The following is a 24724-nucleotide window of genomic DNA, read 5'->3' on the forward strand; positions in this document are numbered from 1 at the left end:
ATCTTACAAATGGGGCGATTGGAGTGACATCCTTCGCATCTGGGAGTTTTTGCATGTTTTGAGGGGCCAGTGTGTTAGCCTATGCAATACGGTGTAAAAAAATATATTGTTGATTTATTGTGAATTTTGAATTTTTTTTTTCTTTTCTCTGTTCTATTTCCCCTTGTTTGTTACCTATTTTGTTTGTGATGAAACGGGGAGGTTTCTAATTGAGGGGGGGACGTATGTAACAAACAGTTCAGGGTGTCCCTCCAGTGTTGCCGTAAGGCTGTGACGAGGTCTATATAAAGGCGGGTTGTTGAAGAAGGTGATAGATGGGTATGGAGATAGGTGTAAAGAAGGGGACAATAAAGTGGTGGAGACCGGACCTGCTCTCACGACTCCCTTTTATTATTTTATTTTATCAGTACCCAAATTATGCGAACCCAGGACACTCGGCTACAGTAGCAATAAATGAACCAGTAACTACTGAGCTTATCCCTCCGCAGACAAAATTGGACAAGAGAAACATGTCTCCACAGGTTTTTGCAGTTTTTTGAAGTTTAGAGTGTGAGGGACAAAATAACAAAAGCCCCCACAACTGTTAGTTCCAGCCTTAAATAAGATTTTGTACAGTAAAAACTTTGTTTATCATGGCTTTGAGGAAGTGACTTACTGTCATTTTTAAAGTTGAAGTGACTTGCTACTACTGTCTGCTAGCTTAGAAATGCAAGCTAATAGCATGACCGATTTTGTTGCTCAGAACTGGTGACAAAAAAAGCTTAGTTGCTAAAACACATATTCTCCATACATGTTTTATTGTACATGCTACATTTCACAGCATTAATTTGCAGCTGTTTCAGTACATTTGATTAAATTGCACTTACCTTGTGGAACTGCACGAGAGAAGCGAAATGGTTCCTATTGTCTCTTTTCCCTCCAACTGAAGTGAAATGCAGGGCGGGGCTTAATTGCATCTCAGCAGAGTTAAACTAACTCATGAGTGATCAACTCTGTCAAATAACTCCCCATAGCAAAAATTTGCTTGCTCATCTGTTGCTTAATCTCGTATCTTGAGAACATTTTGAGCTTCTCATATCTGTCTAATTCTGTGATCAATTGTTTCTCTTTTATTGCTCCTAAGGGACCCTTAGGAGCAATAAATAAGCTAAAAAGAGACAAGACATCACTGAGACAAAGGAGGTTGAGTTGAGACAACCCTTTGAGCAATATTTGAGAAGTGGGATACACTGACGAGAGCTCATATATGTATGCCGTTGATCTCAATTATGTCTCATTTATTTTGAAGGATAATAAAAAGAGAAAGAAACGAGATGTATGAGCAATAAAAGAGATCTTATGTATGTCTTTTTCATGTCTTGATTATTTCTCTTAAATTTATTATCATATCTCAAATTTGAGAATCATGAGAACAAATTGAGAGTGCAATTAAAATATTCATCTGACTTAATTAGAAATAACACTAAACAAATACTCAAATATTGAAAGGTGTATCACTTTATTTGGCTACACAAAAATACAAAATATAATATAAAAATAGATTAAATACAAAAATGTAAATGTAGTTAATTAGTACATACATAATGTACATATTGACATTCACAATACTTAAAACAGAAAACAATATACAAAAAATAAAACAAATACAAAAATAAATGAATTTGACCTTGAGTACTCACTTTGCTATTGTGAAAAAGTCAGGTGTAGCTTTTTAACTCCTTGTTGAGCAAACCATGTACCTTAGTTAAAAAAACACTTGACTTCATCTCAGTAAGAGGGTGAGTAAATGACAAAATTTCCATTTTTGAAATATTCCAAGTAAAAACTGAAATACATTTATAAAATTGTAACTGTGCTGTGTGGAACTGGTCTACATACAAAAAATAATCACACATTGAAAACCAGGGATACTTAACATTTTTACCTTGGGGCACGACCAACTTTTCCACAAGAGGAGTCTGGGACCAACTGAAATATAAACACTGAATTAGTCATCTTACACTAAAGTGTAAGACAACCGAGTACCATTGCTGCCCATATGGACGGACAACAGCTAAGAAACAGATATTTATTGGCGGCTTCCAAGGGGTACTCGCAGCCAAACAGTGGGCCCCAGCCCTATGATTAAGAAACACTGTTGTAAACAATAGAACAGCCTCCTGCGATAACAATATAACATTTGGTACACACATGATCATTGAAATATTTTGAAATTGGTTACAAAAGCTACTAATATACCTGATTATGTAAGCAGCAACATACTGCGTAATTTCCGGTTTGCATTATTTTTTTATTTGGAAAAAACTTTGCACTGTGAAAGGATATTAGCTGCTAGCTTGTTAGTGAGGTTGCATCCATCCATCCATCCATCCATCCATTTCCTACCGCTTATTCCCTTTTGGGGTCGCGGGGGGCGCTGGCATCAGTGCCAAATTTGCTTGGCACAGCACACCTCAATATGCATTATCACAGAATAACATGGTACTAAAAGCTACATCATAAGGCAATTTTTTACAATATATACTACGCAAACCTAGACCAAAATATTTAACATGTTTACCAAGGAAACATCCTACCATAGAATGAACTTGACAGGTACAAGGGCGTACTTAAAACCGTCTCTGGCCCGACATTTGTTTACCAAAGCTTTCTTGAGCTTGGCCTCCTCAATATGGTCCCAATCAGGAAGGGTACCGCATCTCAGGACATACGCTGCAAGGCAAGAACATAATAATCAGCCATTCGTAATTTTGTCCCACATCAGTTTCTACAGGTATCAAATCTATGCAATGCAATGCAATAACAATAATAATGCAAATTCAAATGTAATGCTTTTTAATGCCATTTTTTGGTACTATAAAAAATGTAATGCCCATGTGCGACTGCATAGTTTTTTTTTTTATATAGTCAAAAGCTTACAATTATCTATCTGTATACACACAGTTGCAAGCATTAGACAAGTTAATTAGTTGAAAAGTTTACATTAACTGTTACTATCTAGTGTATTAGAATTGGCTTACAAAGCTGTTTAATTGGAGAATGTATTTTTATTTATTTATTTTTGTGGAGTAGCATCTGGTGTTTTGACCGTAGACAATCGCTAATTAAAAGGTTCTGACTATCAAAAATATTAAAGGAGAACTGCACTCAAACCCTCTAAACAAACATCCCATTCTGCATCAGATGATCAATATAATATACCCATTAGCCATTTATTTAGTTGTGTCTGTTTGAAACATGCTGTAAGTATATATATATATTCTCTGAAAATATGATTTATAATAGCCACAAACTGGAGGATACCATTTTTAATCAGGATACAATTTGTTTTAAATAGTTAAAAGGTTTTATGGAATAATAAATGAACATCAGACCAGGATTGCAAATTATGCATGTGTTTGGAAATGGATGATCTATTTAAACATTTTAGAAAAATACAGAACAATATTGGTAAAAATGCCAATAAGATGCATTTGAAAAAAAGCTATGGCAATTAAACATTTTGAATTTATTGTATTTTACACCTTCTCTGTTTAAAATGTTTACAGTAAATAGCAAGTATGTATCAAGTGTCCGGCAGCTGAAGAAACTTGTATTCATTTATTGTGGGAATGTCAGAAAATAAAAGAGTTGTGGTCTGCTGTGAAAATTGCCTCGCTAGCGTAGATCACTTGCGTCACAACAGTTGCTAATGTTAGGCAAGTTAGCTCATATGTGTTGAAGTGCAGATGATTGAAATAAACGACTCAGTGTATTAAAAAAGCTCAGCTTTTCCATTATCCTGACATGGTGTCACAGTTAAGGACTACACGCCTACAGTGACCAAAGAATGGAAAAGTTTAGGCCCCCAGAGCAGTTTCATTTTGCTTTATTGAAGCAGTGCTTTTGTCGTGTTCCCACCTTACAATACCTCTTGTATGCAGTTTGACAGCCGCAGTTAAAAAAAGAAACACACAGGAAGACTAACAATTTCGATGACCGTAACCTTCTTAAGTTAATTTTCATTTACCGTTTGACATATTGACTGTCCGCCATGTCCTACAATCGTATTAAATTTTTTAAATGCCTCTGGGCAAAGCATTTAATGCTTTTTATTGCCGTTTAAAGCCTTCATTTACGCAAAATCATTAATACACACAACCACACTTCAAGTTGATGGACATAACACTATATTGCTCATCATAACGCTAGTTTTTAGTCAATCACAAATTGTAATTATGTAACATTGAGTTATACTTCCAGTGTGCTGTAATCGATAAGGGATCAACATTTCTCATATTGAACTTCTATTTAATTATTGTTACCCAATTTTGGCATGAAAACACCCTCAGTTTGGGAAAACTTACTTAGGATTCCTTCAACTTTTTTCCGGTCAAGGATGCGCTTTCGTGTTCCTGCAGGTTTGTTTTCAGGGCGACCAAAAGGGACACTCCTCTACTGTAAAAAAGAGGTCAAAAAGTGCGTGGAATAAACGCATACATTTGGGCTTTGAAGCATGTCTCATGGCAGCAAGGCGGAACGATGATATGAATACGCCGCTCTCAGGAAAGAGCTCTTGCTGGTCCGATTAATGAGGGCCGTCGGTGTATTTGTCTCCAACGAGGTCGCAGGGAGTTTGAAGTACTCTGACTTGGCCCGGATCTGAAAGGGAAAAAATAGCACAAACAATACCAGAATGAGAAAATAATGTGTTCAAGGCCCAATCACAAGTTTAAGTAAACAAAACAATTACATCATGAATGAATTAGCATTGGGTACTTACCTATTTTCAAGAGGACTTCTTTGATTCGTTGCTTTTCTCGCCGGATTTTTTCCAACTCCTCCCTACATCCATCACATGGCGTCCATGATTTTTCTGCCTGTGGTTGATAACAGATAGTGTCCTCAACAGATGGGTTGAGTGCATCTCTCCTGTCTGGTGCCAGGAAAGCTGCGTTTTTATTCTCAGGTGGATTCACCCGGCTAGGTGGCAAGCTATTGTGTACGCCGGGTGAAGGACCAGAGGTGTTGTGGACATTTGGTGATGGGCCAACGGTGTTGAAGTCGTGTGGGGATAGGCGGGGTGTACAGCCTCCAGAGTGATCAACCTTCGGTGGTGAGGCCATTGGTTGATGGGCAGGATGCATGGTCTTCGTAGGGAAATGGACCTTTTATGTTGAGACCATATGGCAGGGGTGTCCAAACTTTTTCCACTGAGGGCCGCACACTGAAAAATCAAAGCAAGCGGGGGCCATTTTCATATTTTAAAAACCAATACAATAAATGTATAAAAAAATATACAGTTAGGCCTCCACTTAGTTATGATCCCGGGACCCCAAAGGGTTTTGGTCAAAAAAAATATTAAAAATGTGTCATTATTCAGTATTATTATCATTATTCATGTTTTAAATCTCTAGATCAACATTAGGAAAAAAAAAATGGAAAAAACACAAAATATGCAATATTTTCATCCAATAACTTTTTGGGGTGGAATTTTTGAGATTATATAATAATTGGAGCCTTAATTTTGGATATTTAATCATTATTTTTTTTTGGAGGAATGACACTTAAAAACAAATCACACTAAAATAATTGGGGATCCCAAAGTGTCCTACTCGTTAAAGTGTTAAAAAATAAATAATACATTTTTTTTACTGTTTACTTTTAGCCCAATAATCTCGAGATCAACCTCAGATATATCCGTCAATTTTAGAACTTTTATTGTTGTTTAATTTTTTTGGTTTGTTTGTTTTAGGCCCTTCTTTAAAAAAAAAAAAACAGCTCAGTTTTTTATATGGCAAAACACAAAATATGCAACATTTTCCCCAAAAAATATCTTAAAGTAGAATATTTAACGTGACGTAATTGAAGTTTTGAATAGGTCAATAATTCAAAATGACATTGATTTTGATTCATTATTTTTTAAAGAAAGAAACAGCCTGCATGGCATCTTTGTGTTATTAAAGCATAGCAACATTTTCTTGTTACATTTCACCTGTTTGCGCTTTTTATCACTTTTTATTTTTTTCAGTTGTATTTTTAAAATGTGCCGTTAAAGAATGACCTGGGGGCCCCAAATGGCCCCCGGGCCGCACTTTGGACACCCCTGTCATATGGTGATAGGCTAGATATATGGCCTCCGTAAGGAAATTGACAATTGATGTGGAGGTCATACAGTGATGGGATGGCTGTATTGCCGCTGTAGGGTGATGGACCAATGGTTCCCTCTCTGGTAAACCTATCGTGATATTTCATTGAACAATAGATTACAATTGTATAAACCCAATTTGTCCATATATGTATATACAACATCAAAAGAGATGAGAAATACTGAACTACAAAAAAATTACTGAAATGACCTACAGTATATTTTAACCTGCAGCGGCCAAAGTGGACCTTAGTCTATGTGCAGTGAGGAGAACAAGTATTTAATAGACTGGCGGTTCTGTAAAATCTAAAACAAAATAAAAAATTACACATTTTATTATTTTCAAGTAACTTGCATTTTTTTTTCTCCACGGAATTGATCACCTAGTAACCTCTACTTCTCTGAAGTATCAAATATAAATTTCATGCAATAAGATGCAAATTAATTACTTTTAAAAAATTCATACAATGTGATTTTACGGATTTTTGTTTTGGATTCTATCACTTACAATTGAAGTGTGCCTATAATGATATTACTAAAAATAATAATATAAGTAACAGACATCGAACTACAAAATCACCAATGTATAAATGATTTGTTCTCCTCATTCTATGATGGACAGTACCAATAATTAAAATAAATGTACCATGACCAAAATTGACTATATCTATAATCATTCTGTACAGTACTCCTTAACAAAAACATTTCACATCAAAGACAAAGGAACTGGACCAGTACTGAAGATGAAATCATCTTGACTGCAAGGAAATAGACAACTCACTTAGTCAACAATAACAAATAACAGATTTTTTTAATAGTAAGTGATACATAACATTGACTATCACGAAAAAGTTATTACTTTATATATCTCAGGATTATTTATGAAATGTACAATTAAGTATAAACTGTCAAACCAGTACTTATATTTGGTTTAAATATGTTTTTTTTTTAAACTATTGCTTATTGAGATTTCTGCCCTACCTCCTTTCTCCACAAAGGAAGCACAGGCATGTGAGCACCCTTTGACAAAAGAGGAGGAAAATTCACAAAAAAGAGGAACATTTCCATCCGCATGTAGGGCTCCGACAAAAGCCCATGAAAATATTTTTTAAGAATCAATACTACATAGCACTGGGCCAATAAAACAATAATTATACATCGCAATACACATAATCATATCAATATTAAATGCTTTCGATAAAATATTCGAGCCAGCATGATTCGCTGCATGAGGTCACTCGCGCTTTGGGAACCCAGTAAACAGAAAACAGGAAGTGTCACTGAGCAATGGAAGTGACATGCTACAACAGACAATCAGTTAACAGTATTTACTGAGCAATGGAAGGGACACGCCAACAGCCAATCATGTAACAGTATCAACAACAAGTAAGCTAGCTCGATGATGATAATTATGCTAACTAGCAAGCCAAGCTTGTTTTGGTGTCCCTGTCCTGAAATTCAGTGCGGTGTTTAGGCAAGAGCAGCAGCAAGTACCAGCGGCCAAGGAGAGCGTTCCACAAATTTTGTTTGGATCCTATTTTTTGGATATTGTTTACTTAATTCATCCATGGAATTTTTGTTATTGTTGAACGCTCCGATCGGACAGGTTTTTACTGGACACATTTCCGATGAGTGTTGCTCTGAGAACCTACAAGTGTTTAGTTAATACTTGATTGCTGATAAGAAGTTAGCTCCGGATTTTTTGACACTCATCCTTGAACTCCCATCTTTAAACTACTTTTATTTATATTTCTCATATTCTTATTTATATTTAATTGAAAAAACAAAACAAACGGAATTTATATTTTGACGTGAAACTGAATGTTTAAAAACTGTTAAGAAAGTACATATTGTGTAAATTTTTCTCAATAAAACTTGTTTATAAGACTTCAGTGTGTGTTCAAGTACTTCTTGAGCACATTCATCAATACTGTGATAACAATTGTAACCATGACATGAAATGTTCATTTTGTTACTCCCTAGTTTTGACACATGAGATTGTAGAGTGGATATTTACACTCTAGGAACGTTTTGACCATAACTAAAAAGTAATAAAATGATGGCAACAAATTGTTTTCAGGGTCCACAAGTTCAGAACTTTTAATCCTGAAATCAGAGTGGATACAGATGTTGGGTTTTGGGCAACTTAATACATCAAATATTTGTATTTGTCATTAACATACTATTTACTGAAACAATGATTTGATGGCAAATAAAATAATGTTTAAATTAATGCTGTTTTTTTTGGTTTTGAAATTCACTAAATTTGCTAAAGATTAAACGTTTTGAACTTGTAGACCCATAGGCATGAGGTAATAAATGTCAAGCTTACCCATAGGCAGTGTTGCCGCCTGTTACAAGTCCCCCGTCACTTGATAGATTCAGCGCTGTAATATTATCATGTTCAGACAGTGGTTTCTGATCTACTGTAATGGTTTCAGACCCTGATGTTGAGTGTGATGGCTCACTGGCTTCCAACATATTTAAAAATAACTCCTGTGGAGTTTGGCAGCCTTTTGGTGACTGAGTCTGATCTTTTCCTAAAATATGTTCAACAGTTGCCCTATAAAATTTACTATCTGACCACTTTGCTAAAACAGAATCTCCTGTTTTAAGATCTAAGATCTGCACAGGAGCCATCTCTTGGCAAAATGTCTGCTCCTGTAAAGATTTTGCCGGTATAACCGTCCTCCCATCTGACGAATGCCAAACAATCTGAAAGAGAGAGTGCAAAAGAGAAAGTGTTTAAAATTGTTTATTTGAGTATAAAAAATTGGACTGGTATTTGTCATCTCATTTGGACATCAATGTTATGATTATTCCCTCTCCCCATCCCTATTTGCATTTTAAAGCAGATGCAGTAGGAAGAGCTTGCCCATCGCTGTCTTAGAGGTGTGTGGCCTCATTACAATTAGGGTATTGTTACCTAACTGCTTTGGGGCGACTTTCTCAAGGTGGTATTTTCAGCTGTTCTTTAAATACTACACAAATTAATAAAGTCATTTTTCCAGTTTGTTAGCTACATGTACTGCAATTTGGCTTAACCGTAGTCCGCTTTGCCACACATACATAGAAACTTACCAGATTGCTTAATTGGGGGAGGAGAATTATGCAGGTCCTTCATTTTCTTTGTGGGAACTCTTAACCACTTTCTTGTAGTCGTTTCCTTTTGGTCCAAGCTGTAAATGAAAAAATTAATTTTGGATCATAAACTGAGGATGGGTTGATTGGCAACACTAAATTGACGCGTGTGTGAATGTTGTCTGTCGATCTAAGTTGACTTGTTCATGGTGTACCCCGCCTTTCGCCCGAGCGGAACTGGGATAGGACATAGCACCCCCACGATACGAAAGGGAAAAGCAGTAGAAAATATATGGATGGAACTATAATATAAATGGAAATTATTTACATATATGGGGTCACTCCATATGGATGTTAACTTTTAGGGTGAATCATATTTAACTTCTGTTAAAAACAAGTAAACAAAATGATATTTTATGATCGTTCTGGCTATAGTAAAAAAAAAATCTTAACCCAGACAGTTTAATTCTTATTTTAATTCATATCTATTTTGAGGTGCGGTGGGCTTGATGGCACCTTTTTATAATGGGGTACATTTTAGGAAAGTTATAGTATTTTTAACAAAAAGGTCATGAATATAATCTCGAGCCCCAATGACTTTGTATTGAAGAGGTTGACCATAATTAGTGCATTTTGACCAGGTTAAAACAATAATAAGTTTTTAAACATGTATCACAGGAAAACTATTCTTATATCATGTTGCTAGTCTTAAAAAGACCTGACTGATAATACCGAATTCATTTAATGAATGTTTAACATTTTACACACATACCTACTTTATTTTCCTAAATATATGCAGTTTATACAATCGATAGCATGATACAAAACATACTGTGCCTCTGCCAGCGAGTAAGCAAATATACTGCTGCTTTCAAAATGGCGGGGCAAATTAGTGAATCATTTAATACTTTTGGATGTAATCTCTTATTTATTGCAAATAGCCAGCCTTACCGATAAAATTCAACCCGGACCTCCTTTGTCGAGTGTCACTTTATCTACAACAGTATTATAAAAAACATTTTTAAGTTAAGCTCCCCAAATTAATATGCACTGTAGAATCCAATTGTGAAGGTCATTATGTATGCTAACATTACTTGTTGGGCAGACGCCATTATGGTTACCGCAGCCTCCTAAAGGACCGCTCCGTTGTCACAACAGTTAAATATTTTCATTTCACAACAGTTAAATATTTTCATTTCACAACATTACATGGTTGACCAACTAAAAAATATTAGCATACTTACCTCTCCAAGTCTCATGTCGCAAGCGTTGCGACTGTCGTTTCCAAAAACTTTCCCGCTTCTTCTTCTCTTTCTTCTTCGCTTTCTTCTTCTTCCTCGTTTTAGTTTAAGGTAGGCGCACAGACAACGTTCAAATGTTACGCCACCTACTGTTTCCCCGCCTCTTCTTCTTCTTCTGACGTTAACTGACGGCAAACCACGCGTCATGTCCGCCGCCGTCTGATAGAAAGCGTAAATTTTCTAAATTTCCTTCCTTTGAAAGTTACTCATAGCCAAAAATGGCTATTTTCAGATGGTCATATAAGGAGAAAATCAACTTTATCTAAATTCTGAGATGTGCATCTCAACGACACTCTCGCGAGATTTGGCACGGCGCCCCATGAATCTGTCCAATCATATTTGCTCTACCTGAAAAACACGCATGCGCATTTAGTGGGCGGATGTGACTTGAAGAAACAATTCGGCACTGAAGGAATAACAACTGCAAGATCTGGAACTTTACATTAAAACACTCTCTACCTCTAACAACAAAAAAGCTGTGAAAACGATGATGCTGTGTTCCAAATTTAAGTTGTTTGATGAATCTGAATAAGCCTACGGCTTTGCATTTTGTTTATTATTTATATATATATGTTTGTATTCTTTTTTTATTATTTTGAACTTACAACCCCCTGGCGCTGTTTTGTACTGTTTTCATAATGTTTTATAATGTTGTATATTGCTGTTTGTCTTACTGTTTGTAATTGTTGAAATTTATAAATAAACCTTTAAAAAAAAAAAATAAAAAAAATAACAACTGCAAGTAAGTAATACCATTTATTGTTTTTGTTTTGGTATTTAAATTACTTTAACATACACGAGTTAGTATTTATTAAACTACTGTAACGTCACTGATTTACGGAAATATAGCTATAAATGCCGCATTCAACCTTGCTAGAAGCTATGAAAGTTACCTCCAGCGAGGCATCTCAAGTGATAAACTACACTTCATACATCCCATAGTGAAATAGCAATGATAGAAGTAAATGTTCAAAGAACATTTGAAGTTGAACAATATAAATTACTGAACATACACTGCTTCGACATGATATAGAGTTTTACATTTACAAGAAGTTCCACTGTATATTCCAGCAACCTTTGTCTGTATTTACATAGTATTGGAGTGTCGAAATGACAAAATGAAAACCTGGAAAACGATGGAGAAGAACTGGTAAAGAAGTCGACTCAAATAAATGATCAAGAAGGACTGTAAAGCTGGTAAGTAGACTGGCATAGTTGTGGTGCATTAAACTGGCAGCAGATATATGATATTTTATTTTTCTTCCTGCAGTCATGTCGTCCTGCAACCACCTATGTGAAGACTGATGAGCAATGGCTAAGTAAGTTACATGTATATGCGTTTTCTTTGTTTAAATGGATTAGTTCTGATTGAGATTTACAGACCAGATAGAAGGATAAAAAGCTGTCCACAGTTTGTCAGGAACAAGCATGGAAATATTGCTTTCTTTTACCCTGATTACAGTAGTACGTATGAAGAATGAAACTTGAAATATAAGTAATCTCAGCATGTGTAATTAATGTTTTTTGAACCTTTCACCTTCAAGTTAAGGCTGGTAGGTAACATCAGGTCATGATTAGGGATGTAACAATATCAAAATTTCACGGTATGATATCCTCATAGTGTTAAAGCCACAATAAGATATTGTTACAAAAATGTCAAAGTCCAAAGACATGCACCTGGGGATAGGTTAATTGGCAACACTAAATGGTCCCTGGTGTGTGAATGTGAGTGTGAATGTTGTCTGTCTATCTGTGTTGGCCCTGCGATTAGGTGGGGACTTGTCCTGGGTGTACACCGCCTTCCGCCCGATTGTAGCTGAGATAGGCACCAGCGCCCCCCGCGACTCCAAAGGGAATAAGCGGTAGAAAATGGATAGATGGGTGGTGTTAAATGAAGTGGCAGGAATGTTTAGGATAAACAGACTTACTATAATTGAACACAAACATAATGTTCATATGTTGTAGTCATATTTATTATTATAAACAGGTATTTCAGGTGCAAAGGAATGGTGCAGAATTCCAGAATTTCAAGTAACACACAAAAACAAACAAAAAACAAAACTTTCAAATATGTGTCTTTAAACTGACATTAACAGTAAACTTGCAGTGTAACTAATGTAGAACAATAATGTTTCTTTAGCCAAGAAACTATACTGTGTTTGTCCGGTATGTTTTTTTTTAATATAACTTGGTATTATTGTGGGTTTGATTAAATTTTTAGCACATTCAACAATAATGCGATTATAATGCAAACAGTGATCATTTTGGTCACAGTAACGGTGATATGACATTTTGGTATTGTTACATCACTGCTGTTTAGTTTAGTATTTTTTTTACTTTTAACTTCCTAAGAAACTGTCATTTGCAATGGAAATGTTAGTATTAGTTTGTAAAATACTGATTCTTAAGAATTAACTAATAATTTGACTTTTAATCATAAATACCTCACAAATGGATATTGTCCCTTGCTTACGTCTTGGTTTCACATCAATGATATTTTCCAAATAATGGTTCTAAAATACAACTCATTCTAATATATTACTCATATTCCTTAACTTATTGTAGACATTGTGGTGTGAAGTGTCGGCAAATTTCTTATTTTGTGCATGTCCACATTTCCTTTGGTGAGGTGCAACAGCTCTGGGCCGACTTGGAAATGGTCTGGATGAACGTGGCAAGCTTTACCTTGTATTATGCAGACTTTATTTAAGGTTAAACAAGCACGACAGTTATAGGCACAGAAATATTTCACAGCAACAATTCCTCGGATCACCGAAGCACAAACATTCCCGTCACTCCTGCACACTTCCACTTTTTCACCCCTATATAATGTCCCCTGTTTGAACTTTGTTGTCCCACACTACGCGGGTTATCATGGGAGATCGAGTTTACTTCTCAGATGAGCCTACTTAATATTGTCAGAAAAAAACACACCCACTGGAGTTCTCGTTTGATAGCGTCACACATCACGGCATTATTGTGAGAATTTTGAAACCAATGTAACGTAATATTTACAATAATGTTGCATCCCTCGTCAAGATCCTTTCTCATAGGTTTGGTTTGATGCTGTGTGTTTACTAAATCTTAGTCTTTTGAGTTTTTTGGTTCCTCTTCTTTGTGTCAGGGGATAGCAGCAGAATAACACTGAAGGAGGCGGTGCCTCCTGAAGGATCCCAAAACACTGCTCTTCAAATGGAACACATCCAACCTTCAGGTGACCGTGCAGGATGTACCACTCTGGAACATCAAGCCTCTCCCTACCTGCCAGGTACACCCACCGTCTTCTGTGTCTGACTATTGTTTTGTTGTGAATTTTGTCACGAAGCAAATCCTGCTAAAATATGACAAACTTTTGAGTGTAAGAATGTGAGCGATATGCTGAGATGTTATACGTTCTGCCTTTTGACAAAATGTTATAAAAAACCTTTAATGATTTGTATTCTATTTTAATTTCAGCACATGAAAATATTTCTACTTCTGACTATCAAAGACAATGGAAAAACATTTTCCAGAACAGCCCTCACAGATCCTCCTGATGGCCTAACAACTAAACTACATGTCGATGCTGAGTATGATTCATCTCAATCATTTGAGGAAGCTCTCCCTGATATAGGGGATTGGATGTACAATGACGGACATACGTTTTATGAAGGATTTGAAGATAGTTTGAGTGAGGAGTGTGCAGAAGAGTCAAATTTCAAGGACACAACAGACAAACCAATACATGACAATGCATCAGAAGCCATGGCAGAGTGCCTTCTGATCATCATGGGTTATGTAAACTGTCATAAAGTCACTGATAAGGCCCTAAGCGATATGCTCAAAATGTTCAAGTTGCTTTATCCCGATAGTCTGAACACAGACTGCTTAAACAGTGTGCAGAAGTTCAAAAACTTTTTTTTATCCCACTCTGCATCATCGCTTATTATATTACATAAATCCTCCAGTAATTGTTTTGGGCCAATAGAAAGTAAACAAATAAAATGCCTGTTTTGTGGGACTAGTGTGTCAGAAGAAAGATTCTCATCCTTTTTTTTAAAGTATGTACAGATTGATTTCTTGTTTACCGTAGCACATTCATGTGCCAAATGGGCCCTCGTTCGTGAATTTAAACATGCAGGTTTTTCTTTGCTGCAAGATAGTGTAACATATGAGACATGCAGTTATGTTATTCCCCTATTGGAAACTTCTGCCAGTACAGTAGTATCCTTGGATGACATATTGGGTAAAGTTGTTTTCCTTGACTTCACATCTATGCTTGGCATTGTGTTTGCAGCTCATTTCCCCAATACACTTGAAAAGTTTTAGATAATTAAGAACTGAACTGGCCTAAGAAGCCACAAATCAATTTTTTGATCATTGTTATAAATGCTCTGAAAATACACACTGATGTGATGTTGCCGTGGATGCTGTAAAAGTCTGTAAATATGTACTGTATATGGAGTATCATTGTTGATTATGTTTTTGCATTGTGTGTAATATTTCAGTGGCCAATTTATTAAATTTACTTGTTTAATAAAACTACTGTCTTTTTTTAATGAATACATAGGCCTACTATGCTACTGTATTTTAATATTAGTCCTTATAATGGTGGTTGGAGAGCCAAATATCTTCTGAAGTGGTACCTTGTTAAAAGAGTTTGAGAACCACTGCTCTAGAAAGTTCACAAATGTTAAAAGCTCTTAAAAAGTGTCTTGTGATCATATCAGTATTGTTTGGGTTCAGTTTTAAATCTCACAATTGTATTCACTGAGTTACTGTACATGGCGTGCGGATAAGAAATCAACAAATTAAGTAGAAAATTATTTAAATAAACCATTTAGATTACAGACCATATATCCATATTGCCTGAATTAATTATTATCTCCAAATGTTAGCGTGAGATAAACTGGAGTATGATTGAGGTATAATTAAACTGTGTCAATTAAAATGCATTTTTGAAAATTATTTTTTCCAAGCCAGAAAACGGGTATATAACAACTCAAATAGTGAGCAGTGAGAGACAAAACCAAGTATATCTCTCACTCAGACATCATTGAGACGTATTGAAACCAATACTCATTGTCTTTTTGCCGAAATAGCAAAGAGACATCTGAGAACTCAAACAGTGAGTAGTGAGAAACAAAACCATGTGTATCTCTCACTGAGTCATTATTGAGACATATTGGAGACCAGCTCATTCATCTCTCATTTTGGTCTTTGTTGAAATCGGAAAAAGAGATAACTGTTAGACAACTTTGAGATCTCTCACAGTGCTCACTGCGAGCCTTATTTCTCAGGAGCTCCATTTGAGAAGAATGAGAAATCTACTTTGGTCTCGATTAGTGCTCTTTTATGTCTAGGAGATATATATAAGACATATATGAGATCTCATCTTCAATTTTGCTTTGCTATGGGCTAGCTCTAAGTTCATCAGGAGTACTGATGTTGTATAAAGCTGGGCCTGGATTTGGTTGCACATTGCCTGATAGCAGAAGTAAGAGCAATATAAAGATTTTCCGTTTCATATGGCAAGGTGACCTCATGACAACATTATTTGGCTTCACAATATCAAAATGAGTAATATCAGAAGGAGAAAACCATCTGTTTAGCACAGAAATACACCATAACTGAAGCTGGTTAGAAGTATTTAGCACTGACCCACATGTGGATATCAATAACCTTTGTGTAAATGCTGTAGTTTCAAAGGACCAGGTGATTGTTATTGCGTTTGGTAGAGTTAAAGGTTGGTGGAGCACCTGGTCAGGTACCCCACTACAATTGCAGAAAACAAGTCCAGGAAAAAGCATTAATATTAAATAGAGAGCTTTTGTCAAAGTCATTGTTAAATTGTTTTACTACCTACCCAGGTCCAATAATCAAAGTTCAGATGTCCAAGCTACAAGAGTTGGAAGACCAAGCTAAGGCTAGCAGAGGCCCAGCTTTAGTCAGTCTGAGGCTAAGATGGATCCAGGCCGTGGAAGACGGAAGGCCAAGATGAAGCCAGTCGACTCAGACTGTAGGTAGTGGAAGGCCAAGCTGAGACTAGTATAGATCCAGACTGTGGCAGATGGAAGGCCAAAATTTCAGCTAGCAAAACATCCCCCGGCTTCTGCAGGTCAGAGGCCTCCAGATTTCCAAATCCAACAAAAGCAGTCAGAAATACCACTTTTTGGAAGTAAGCCTTCATTCATCTATTGTTACGCTTAAAACTAGTGCAATTTACTTAAATCGGCTAAAAAAAGAGACTAAAACACATAGAAATTCAGACCACTTTGACAAGCAGACAAACAAAAGACAGTCCTGTCGGCCATCTTGGATTGGACATTCAACATTAACCCAATTTGGAAATCGGTCTGTAGTTATTTATATTTGTGGATTCACCTACTTTTGACGGAGGAAGAAGAAAGGCGGGTTTGCTGATTTTTGGAACGATTTTGCTTGAAAGACTCAGGTTAAAAAGGCATGAAAAAGAAAAAGGCAATTAGAAATATTATACATTATGTCCCATATAAACTCATACACGACACATTCTACAGATAGTGTATAAAAAAACTAAATAATGGAATAAAAGAGGTGAAAACATGTTAAATGGAACAAAGAAAAGTTGCATAGTTGAGTCTAATAAAGCTGCCATGCAGGTTGTTTTCTCTTTAAAGCTGTCATTGCTCAAAAATAATAATGAATCAAACTCAATGTTGTTACAAATTATTTAAACTAGTCATGGCTCCAATTACGTCACTTACAAAATTTGACTTAAGAGTATTTTTATAGGATATTTTGTGTTTATCCTACAAAAAAAAAGGGTTTTTGACTGATAGGGCAAAAAAAAAAAAAAAACCAGGAATGAAGAAGCTGTCACGTACTTGCATGGCTGCTCTAGTTGTGACCCCAAGATGCAGGAGACAGGAGGACGACGTGCGGGTGAGAGTCTTTTAATTCCCACAGGGAGCACAAGGAGGTGCAGCAGGGAAGTGCACAGAAGCATAAGCAGCATACAGAAAAACCAAAGTAACGTTTCACAAAACAATCCTTGAGCCCTGACTGGAGGGCGAGGCAGGCATAAATAGAAGCCAGTTGTTTAAAGTAAAAGTACCAATGATTGTCACATACACACTAGGTGTGGTGAGATTTTCCTCTGCATTTGACCCATCACCCTCACCCCATGACCAGGTGTGGCCAGGCTGCCAATCAGCGACAGGTGAGGAGGGAAAAAGGGCTCAGGGAGACAAACAGGAAGTGGGACCAAAATAAGAGCGCTGACTAGGAGATAAACACAAACGCAAACAGACCGCGTGACACCTGACGTGACAGGTCGTCACAGAAACGAGGGATGGATCTGAAGTTTATCGAGGGACTTAAGTGTTGAAAATAAAAAATAATGTTTGACTTATTTTTATGAGTGGGGCCCGTTTGGATCCTAATAATTTCAGTGGGACAAGTTTTAATTGTCATTGCTCAAAAAAAATTATGAATGAAAATCGATGATGTTATGAATTATTGACATATTTAAGATTGCAATTACGTTGAGTAAAAAATATTATTTTGTGGTTTTGCCATAACAAAACAAGGTTTTGACAAAAATGGCGTAAATTATGAAAAAAAAAGACTGATAAGGACGGATAAACCTGAAATTGATCTAGGGATTTAAGTGTTGAGTGAAAAAGTAAAAACATAAACAAAAATGACCTACTTCTACCATTTTTATGACTGAGACTCTTCCTGGTCCCCAAGAAAGCAGTGCGAGGCGAGTGGAGAAAAAACGGATTTATTGACAGAGATGTGACACAATGTGATATTGATCATAAGCAGCGGCCATTGAAAGAAAAGAAGAAATCCTCGTCATGACGTCAAGGCCATGAAACGTGCGATTTTACAGCCACCAACGTTTGATCTTGAAAGTCTTTTAACGGCCAAAGAAGAATACATGGAATAGCGTGAGGAGCAGTCGGACGAAGAACAAAGCACATCTCCATCTCATCTCCGAGTGTGATGACGTCCCTCAGCGATGGAGACATCTCCCTGTGTTCCAGTGCACAAAGCATCCTGGAGGAAGAAGACCACTCAGCACATTCCCGACAGAAGCAGGTGAATCCAAGTTGAACATCATCTTCACACAAGAACATTTGGAGGTGCAGACAGTCCATGTGAGCTTACTCAGCCTTCAGCCGCCTGCACGTTCTCGTCGAGCTCCACGCCGCCGTGGCGAGCTGCGGGACAAACGCAAACGGTGAAGGAAGAACATCCAGAAGGTGCCTCGTCACTCACATCAGATCTTTGAGGTGTGACTTGGAAACATGACGAGTCAGCACACTTGATGTCTCATTTGGCTGATCCTCATCATGAGGACTCCTGTCAAAAGTGAGATATGCCAGACTTTGTATTGCGTGTGCTCACAGGAGGGACTTTTATTGTGAAGGAGTCAGCTCCAGTTGGGCTTTTCCGGCTAAACTTGTAACAAAGGTCCACATCAGACCTCCATGTGAGTGACGCTTCACCACGGCTTTGTTTCTTGCGGCTCAAAGAAAAGATGTTTTACTTACCAGCTGGATCGTACTGGGCTGAAATGAAAGAGAAACAAGGTGAAGTGGACTTTTCCCCTCACGTCACGCCGTGTTTCTACGTGAGAGTGTGCGCTCTGTCTCTGTGGATCTTTGAGTGTTTGGCTGGAAGGCAACTAAAAGATGGCCGCACCTTTGCAGCCCGGATGAAAGCATCAACTCACGGCCTGGACCGAGTGCACCGAGAAGAAGAAGACAGAGGACATTGGCGTCCCTCACCTTGTCTGTTTCTGTGACGCCTGACCATGACCATGATGATGATGATGATGATGATGATGGCCGCCACAGCGAGGACCGCCGCCGTGGCAGCGAGGGCGACGCTCAAGTTGTCTGTGGAGAGCAAAAAAGCACAAGTGGAGTGACAAAGCATGAAGAGGAAACCTTCATGACTACTTTGCATGCAGACGTCAAGCGTTGTCATGGTGACATGGATCAATAATGGTGACAGGTGGACTTGTGATGGGAAACATCTCCAACTAAATGTGTCTTTCTCACCTTCATGGCTTGCGTTGCTCAGGATGCTTCTTCTCTCCAGCTTGGTGACCAAGTCCTCCTTGACGCCTGACAGCTGAAACACACATTCGTACTTGCCCTCCACGTCGGCCGTCACCTCCACTTTCAGCGCCACCGACATCTGGAAGGTTCCGTCGTGGTTGGGGAGTATCTCTCCGTGCTCCACGTCCTCGAAGATCTGCTCGCCGTCTTTCCTCCAAAACAGGTCGGCACCGTCGGGGTAGAAACCTGTCGCCATGCAGCTGACCGGAGAGGACGGCGTCTTCTGGAGCAGGAACACCTCTGGAAGCTCTGCACAGGAAGTGATGTCACGTGTGAACACAGGACAACGTGGGGAGAAGGTGTGGATGGAGAGAAGGTGGGGACGGAGAGAATATGGAGAGAAGGTGTGGACGGAGGCAAAGATAGAGGTAAAAATGGAGAGAAGGTGTGGATGGAGGTAAAGATGGAAAGAAGGTGTGGACGGGGGAAAAGATGGAGAGAAGGTGTGGACGGAGGCAAAGATGGAGGTAAAGATGGAGAGAGGGTGTGGATGGAGGTAAAGATGGACAGAAATTGTAGATTAAAGTAAAGATGGAGATAAGGTAATAACGGAGGTAAATATGGAGAGAACGTGTGGACAGAGGTTAAAATGGAGAGAAGGTGTGGATGGAGGCAAAGATGGAAAGAAGGGGTGGATGGAGGAAAAGATGGAGAGAAGGTGGGGATGGAGGTTGAGATGAAGAGAAGGTGGGGATGGAAGTAAAGATGGAGAGAAAGTGTGGATCGAGGTAAAAACGCAGAGAAAGTCTGGATGTAAGTAAAGATGGAGAGAAGGTGTGGATGGAGGCAAAGATGGGGAGAAGGTGTGGGTGGAGGTAAAGATGGACAGAAAGTGTAGATTAAAGTAAATATGGAAGAGAAGGTAATAACGGAGGTAAAGATGGAGTGAGAGAGTGGATGGAGGTAAAGATGGAAAGAAAGTCTAGATTGAGGTAAAGATGGAGAGAAGGTGAGAACGGAGGTAAAGATGGAGAGAAGGCAAGATTGGAAGTAAAGATGAACTGAGAGAGTGGACGGAGGTAAAGCTGGAGAGAAGGTGAGGACGGAGGTAAAGATGGAGAGAATGGGGGTACAAATAGAGAGAAGATGTGGATGAACGTAAAGATGGAGAGAGAGAGTGGACGGAGGTAAAGATGGAGAGAAGGTGTGAACAGAGGTAAAGATGAGGGAGAGAGTAGATGGAGGTAAAGATGGAGAGAAGGGGAGAATGGAAGATGGAAAGAAGGTGATAACGGAGGTAAAGATGGATAGAGGTAAAGATGGATAGAACTTGTGGACGGAGGTTAAAATGGAGTGAGAGAGTGGACGGAGTTAAAGATGGACAGAAAGTGAAAACGGCGGTAAAGATGGAGAGAAGACAAGAACGGCGGTAAAGATGGAGAGAAGGGAAGACAGGAGGTAAAGATGGAGAGAACGTGTGGATGGAGGTAAAGTTGGATAGAAGGTGAGGATGGAGGTAAGGAGAGAATAAGGTAAAGATGGAGAGAATGGAGGTAAAGATGGAGAGAAGGAGAGAATGATATAAAGATGGAGAGAAGGAGAGAATGGAGGTAACGAGGGAGAGAACGTGTGGATGGAGGTAAATATGGAGAGAATGGCAGTACAAATAGAGAGAAGGGGAGAAAAGAGGTAAAGATGGAGAGAAGGAGAGAATGGAGGTAACGATGGAGAGAATGTGTGGATGGAGGTAAATATGGAGAGAATGGCAGTACAAATAGAGAGAAGGGGAGAATGGAGGTATAGATGGAGAGAAGGGGAGAAAAGAGGTAAAGATGGAGAAAAGGTGAGAACAGAGGTAAAGATGGAGGGAAAAGGAGAGAACAGAGGTAAAGATGGAGAGAAGGTGTGGATGGAGGTAAAGATGGAGAGAAGAAGAGAATGAGATTAAGATGGAAAGAAGAAGAGAATGACATAAAGATGGAGAGAAGGTGGGAATGGAGGTAAGGATGGAGAGAATGATGTAAAGATGGAGAGAAGGTGAGAGCGCAGGTTAAGATGGAGAAAAGGTGATGATGGAGGTAAAGATGAAAAGAAGAAGAGAATGAGATAAAGATGGAGAGAAGGTTAGAGTGGAGATAAAGATGGAGAAAAGGTGATGATGGAGGTAAAGACGGAAAAAAGGTGAGAACAAAGGTAAATATGGAGAGAAGGTGAGGATGGAGGTAAAGATGGAGAGAAGAAGAGAATGAGATTAAGATGGAAAGAAGAAGAGAATGAGATAAAGATGGAGAGAAGGTTAGGGTGGAGGTAAAGATGGAGAAAAGGGAAGAACGGAGGTAAAGATGGAGAGAAGGTGAGAACGATATAAAGATGGAGAGGAGAGAATGGAGGTAAAGATGGAGAGAAGGAGAGAATGCCGGTTAAGATGGAGAGAAGGTGTGGATGGAGGTAAAGATGGAGAGAACGGAGGTATAGATGGAGAGAAGGGGAGAACAGAGGTAAAGATGGAGAGAAGGTGTGGATGGAGGGAAAGATGGAGGGAATAAGGTAAAGATGGAGAGAAAGAGAGAATGACATAAAGATGGAGAGAAGGTGGGAATGGAGGTAAGGATGGAGAGAATGATGTAAAGATGGAGAGAAGGTGAGAGCGCAGGTTAAGATGGAGAAAAGGTGATGATGGAGGTAAAGATGAAAAGAAGAAGAGAATGAGATAAAGATGGAGAGAAGGTTAGAGTGGAGGTAAAGATGGAGAGGTGTAGATGGAGGAAAAGATGGAGAGAAGGTGATGATGGAGGTAAAGACGGAAAAAAGGTGAGAACAAAGGTAAATATGGAGAGAAGGTGATGATGGAGGTAAAGATGAAAAGAAGAAGAGAATGAGATAAAGATGGAGAGAAGGTTAGAGTGGAGGTAAAGATGGAGAGGTGTAGATGAAAGTAAAGATGGAGAAAAGGTGAGGATGGAGGTAAAGATGGAGAGAAGGTGAGAACAAAGGTAAAGATGGAGAGAAGGTTAGAATGAAGGTAAAGATGGAGAGAAGGTGAGAGAAAGAGAGAAGAGTATAAAGAGACAGGGTGTAATGTCAGTAATGTTCCTATAGGGGGAGTGCTAACAAGTTAAAAGGTGAAAGTACATGTTGTGTTTCTACCTGTTCTCATTAGGACCTCCTTCCCATTGTTCACATGCTTCTTCAAGTAAGAAAGACAATCCTCAGTGTAGTAAAACTTATAGTATTCTAGTAGATGTTTGTTCTGGTCCAACTTGAGTTTGGTGGGGAAAGCTTGTTGTTTTGCTGCAGTAAATGTCCATGTCTTCATGTCCAACGATATGAAATCTTCTCCATCATAACCTCTCTGATACCAACCTTTAACTTCATCAGTCTCATCATTCCATTCACATCCAGTCATCCACTGGAGAATGTGAACACCTGAGACACACACACACACACACACACACACACACACACACACACACAGTATTAGTGTAGATTATTATGGGATGGACAGAGACAAGTATCAGTGCAGTAATGTGTGTTTACTACAGTATAAAAAGAGTACATCAAATACATTTAAGTAGTAGAAAGTTCAACATAAACAAACCTCCAGTTTGGTTGAAACGCTTCTTAAGAACTTCAAGGCTGTGTTTGCCCTCAACTCATTACCAACATTGACCTCTGTTTGTCTCTGCCAGTATTTTGGATCCTCTGCTGTGATTTTGTTCATCCAGTCCTGTTTGGCTTCTGCTTTCCTGCTGTTGCTGTCATAGTGATCAATCTGAACTCCATCAACATAACCAACAGCCACATACTCTGGGAAGTTTGGAACTTGAGAGGACACAGTGTAGAAATACTGCAGCGTGTGAATCACTGAAAGAAGAAAACAACAACAGGATGACTTTTTATTATTTAGTTTCATGTTCAACAATCTTGCACTGTGAATATTTTAGCTCCTTCCGTCTTCAGTCGGGTCTTAAAGTGAACATCAAACACTGCTAGATATCACAGTCAAGACTCACATGTTCTATGACAAATACAACACATTAATAATATTACTAACATCTGTTGACGGTTTGAACATTTTGAAAATAAACATATATTTTCTACAATGGAGGCTGAATAAAAAGTACAACAGAGTTGAACACAACCTGTTCTGCCCATTTGATGTCGACTCTTACTGACATCTTGTGGCGGGGTGATGTTACTACACTTGATTAGTTTCTGACACTTCCGTGTTTGAAGATTTGTGTTCGTTCTTACAAGCCTTGGAAAAAATAAGTCTTTGAACAAGAAACACTAAAGTAAAAAAAATAAAGAGCCTAAACGGATTTATCTGCTTCTGTAACCTTATTGGAACATTTTGAATTTTTACTAGGAAAAAGGGAAAACAATAAAATATGTTTAAAAAGAACCAGGATTAAGTAATAAAGGGCTTAAATAATACAACAATAATTTAATTAATAAGTAACAGAAACTCTCAGAAGTCAAATAAGTGAAGGCACAAAGAGGATTTATGAATAAAATATTAATAAACTTATAAAAAGGACTTACCAGGCGTCACGCTGTGCATTTGCACGACCAGAAGAAAGAATAAAAACAAGTTCATGATGTCAGCGCGAAACAAAAAGATGTTTGCCACTTTTAATCCCGCAGAGAAAGACAAAAGTGAAGAACACTCGCTTGACTCGCAAACAGGAAAAATGAACCAGGAACTGTCGAGGCTCTTTTTATAATACTCCACCCGAGCCAATGAGGAGTCAGCATTCTGTGACGTCACAGTGAGGAGAGAAAACGAAACGCTATTCTGCACAGAAAAGTGGCAGCAGTCAACTGACAAGAAGTCTTCTACTGGACTCACTAGAGAGCGCCCCTTGTGGCCACGTCAGGTAAATGCTTGTGTGGCTTTTCTGGGAAATCACGTGACTTGACAACAAAAAGGTGTGTCAAGTTGGCCGCCAAACTTGGAAAGAAAAGAAAGAAAGAGGAATGAAGGTGAGATTGAGAGTTAAAAGTAATGACAGGGCTGGAACATCCGATCAGTGATCGTATTGTAGTCCTCTCAAGAAAGCATCAATACAAATAATGATTGATAGACATAAAGTCGCTACACCGCAGGACATCCTCACTTCTTTTTATTTCACGTCTTAACTTTCACCTCCGTTATGTCTCCCAAGCGTGAGGCGTCC

At 38.2% G+C, this 24724-nt stretch overlaps 1 protein-coding gene across 1 annotated transcript in view; it reads right to left on the bottom strand.

The window, feature by feature from the left end:
• The window catches only part of LOC133551955 (class I histocompatibility antigen, F10 alpha chain-like), a 97521-nt gene extending 73131 nt beyond the window's left edge, over window positions 1-24390 (bottom strand). The window contains exon 1 of the mRNA XM_061899169.1: window positions 24090-24390. Within this exon, the coding sequence (XP_061755153.1) occupies window positions 24090-24144 (55 nt within the window). The 5' untranslated portion in view covers window positions 24145-24390. The remainder of the gene's footprint in view (window positions 1-24089) is intronic.
• Between the last annotated feature and the right edge of the window lie 334 nt (window positions 24391-24724).

This window comes from Nerophis ophidion, linkage group LG04, assembly GCF_033978795.1.
Source record: "Nerophis ophidion isolate RoL-2023_Sa linkage group LG04, RoL_Noph_v1.0, whole genome shotgun sequence".
NCBI lineage: Eukaryota > Metazoa > Chordata > Actinopteri > Syngnathiformes > Syngnathidae > Nerophis > Nerophis ophidion.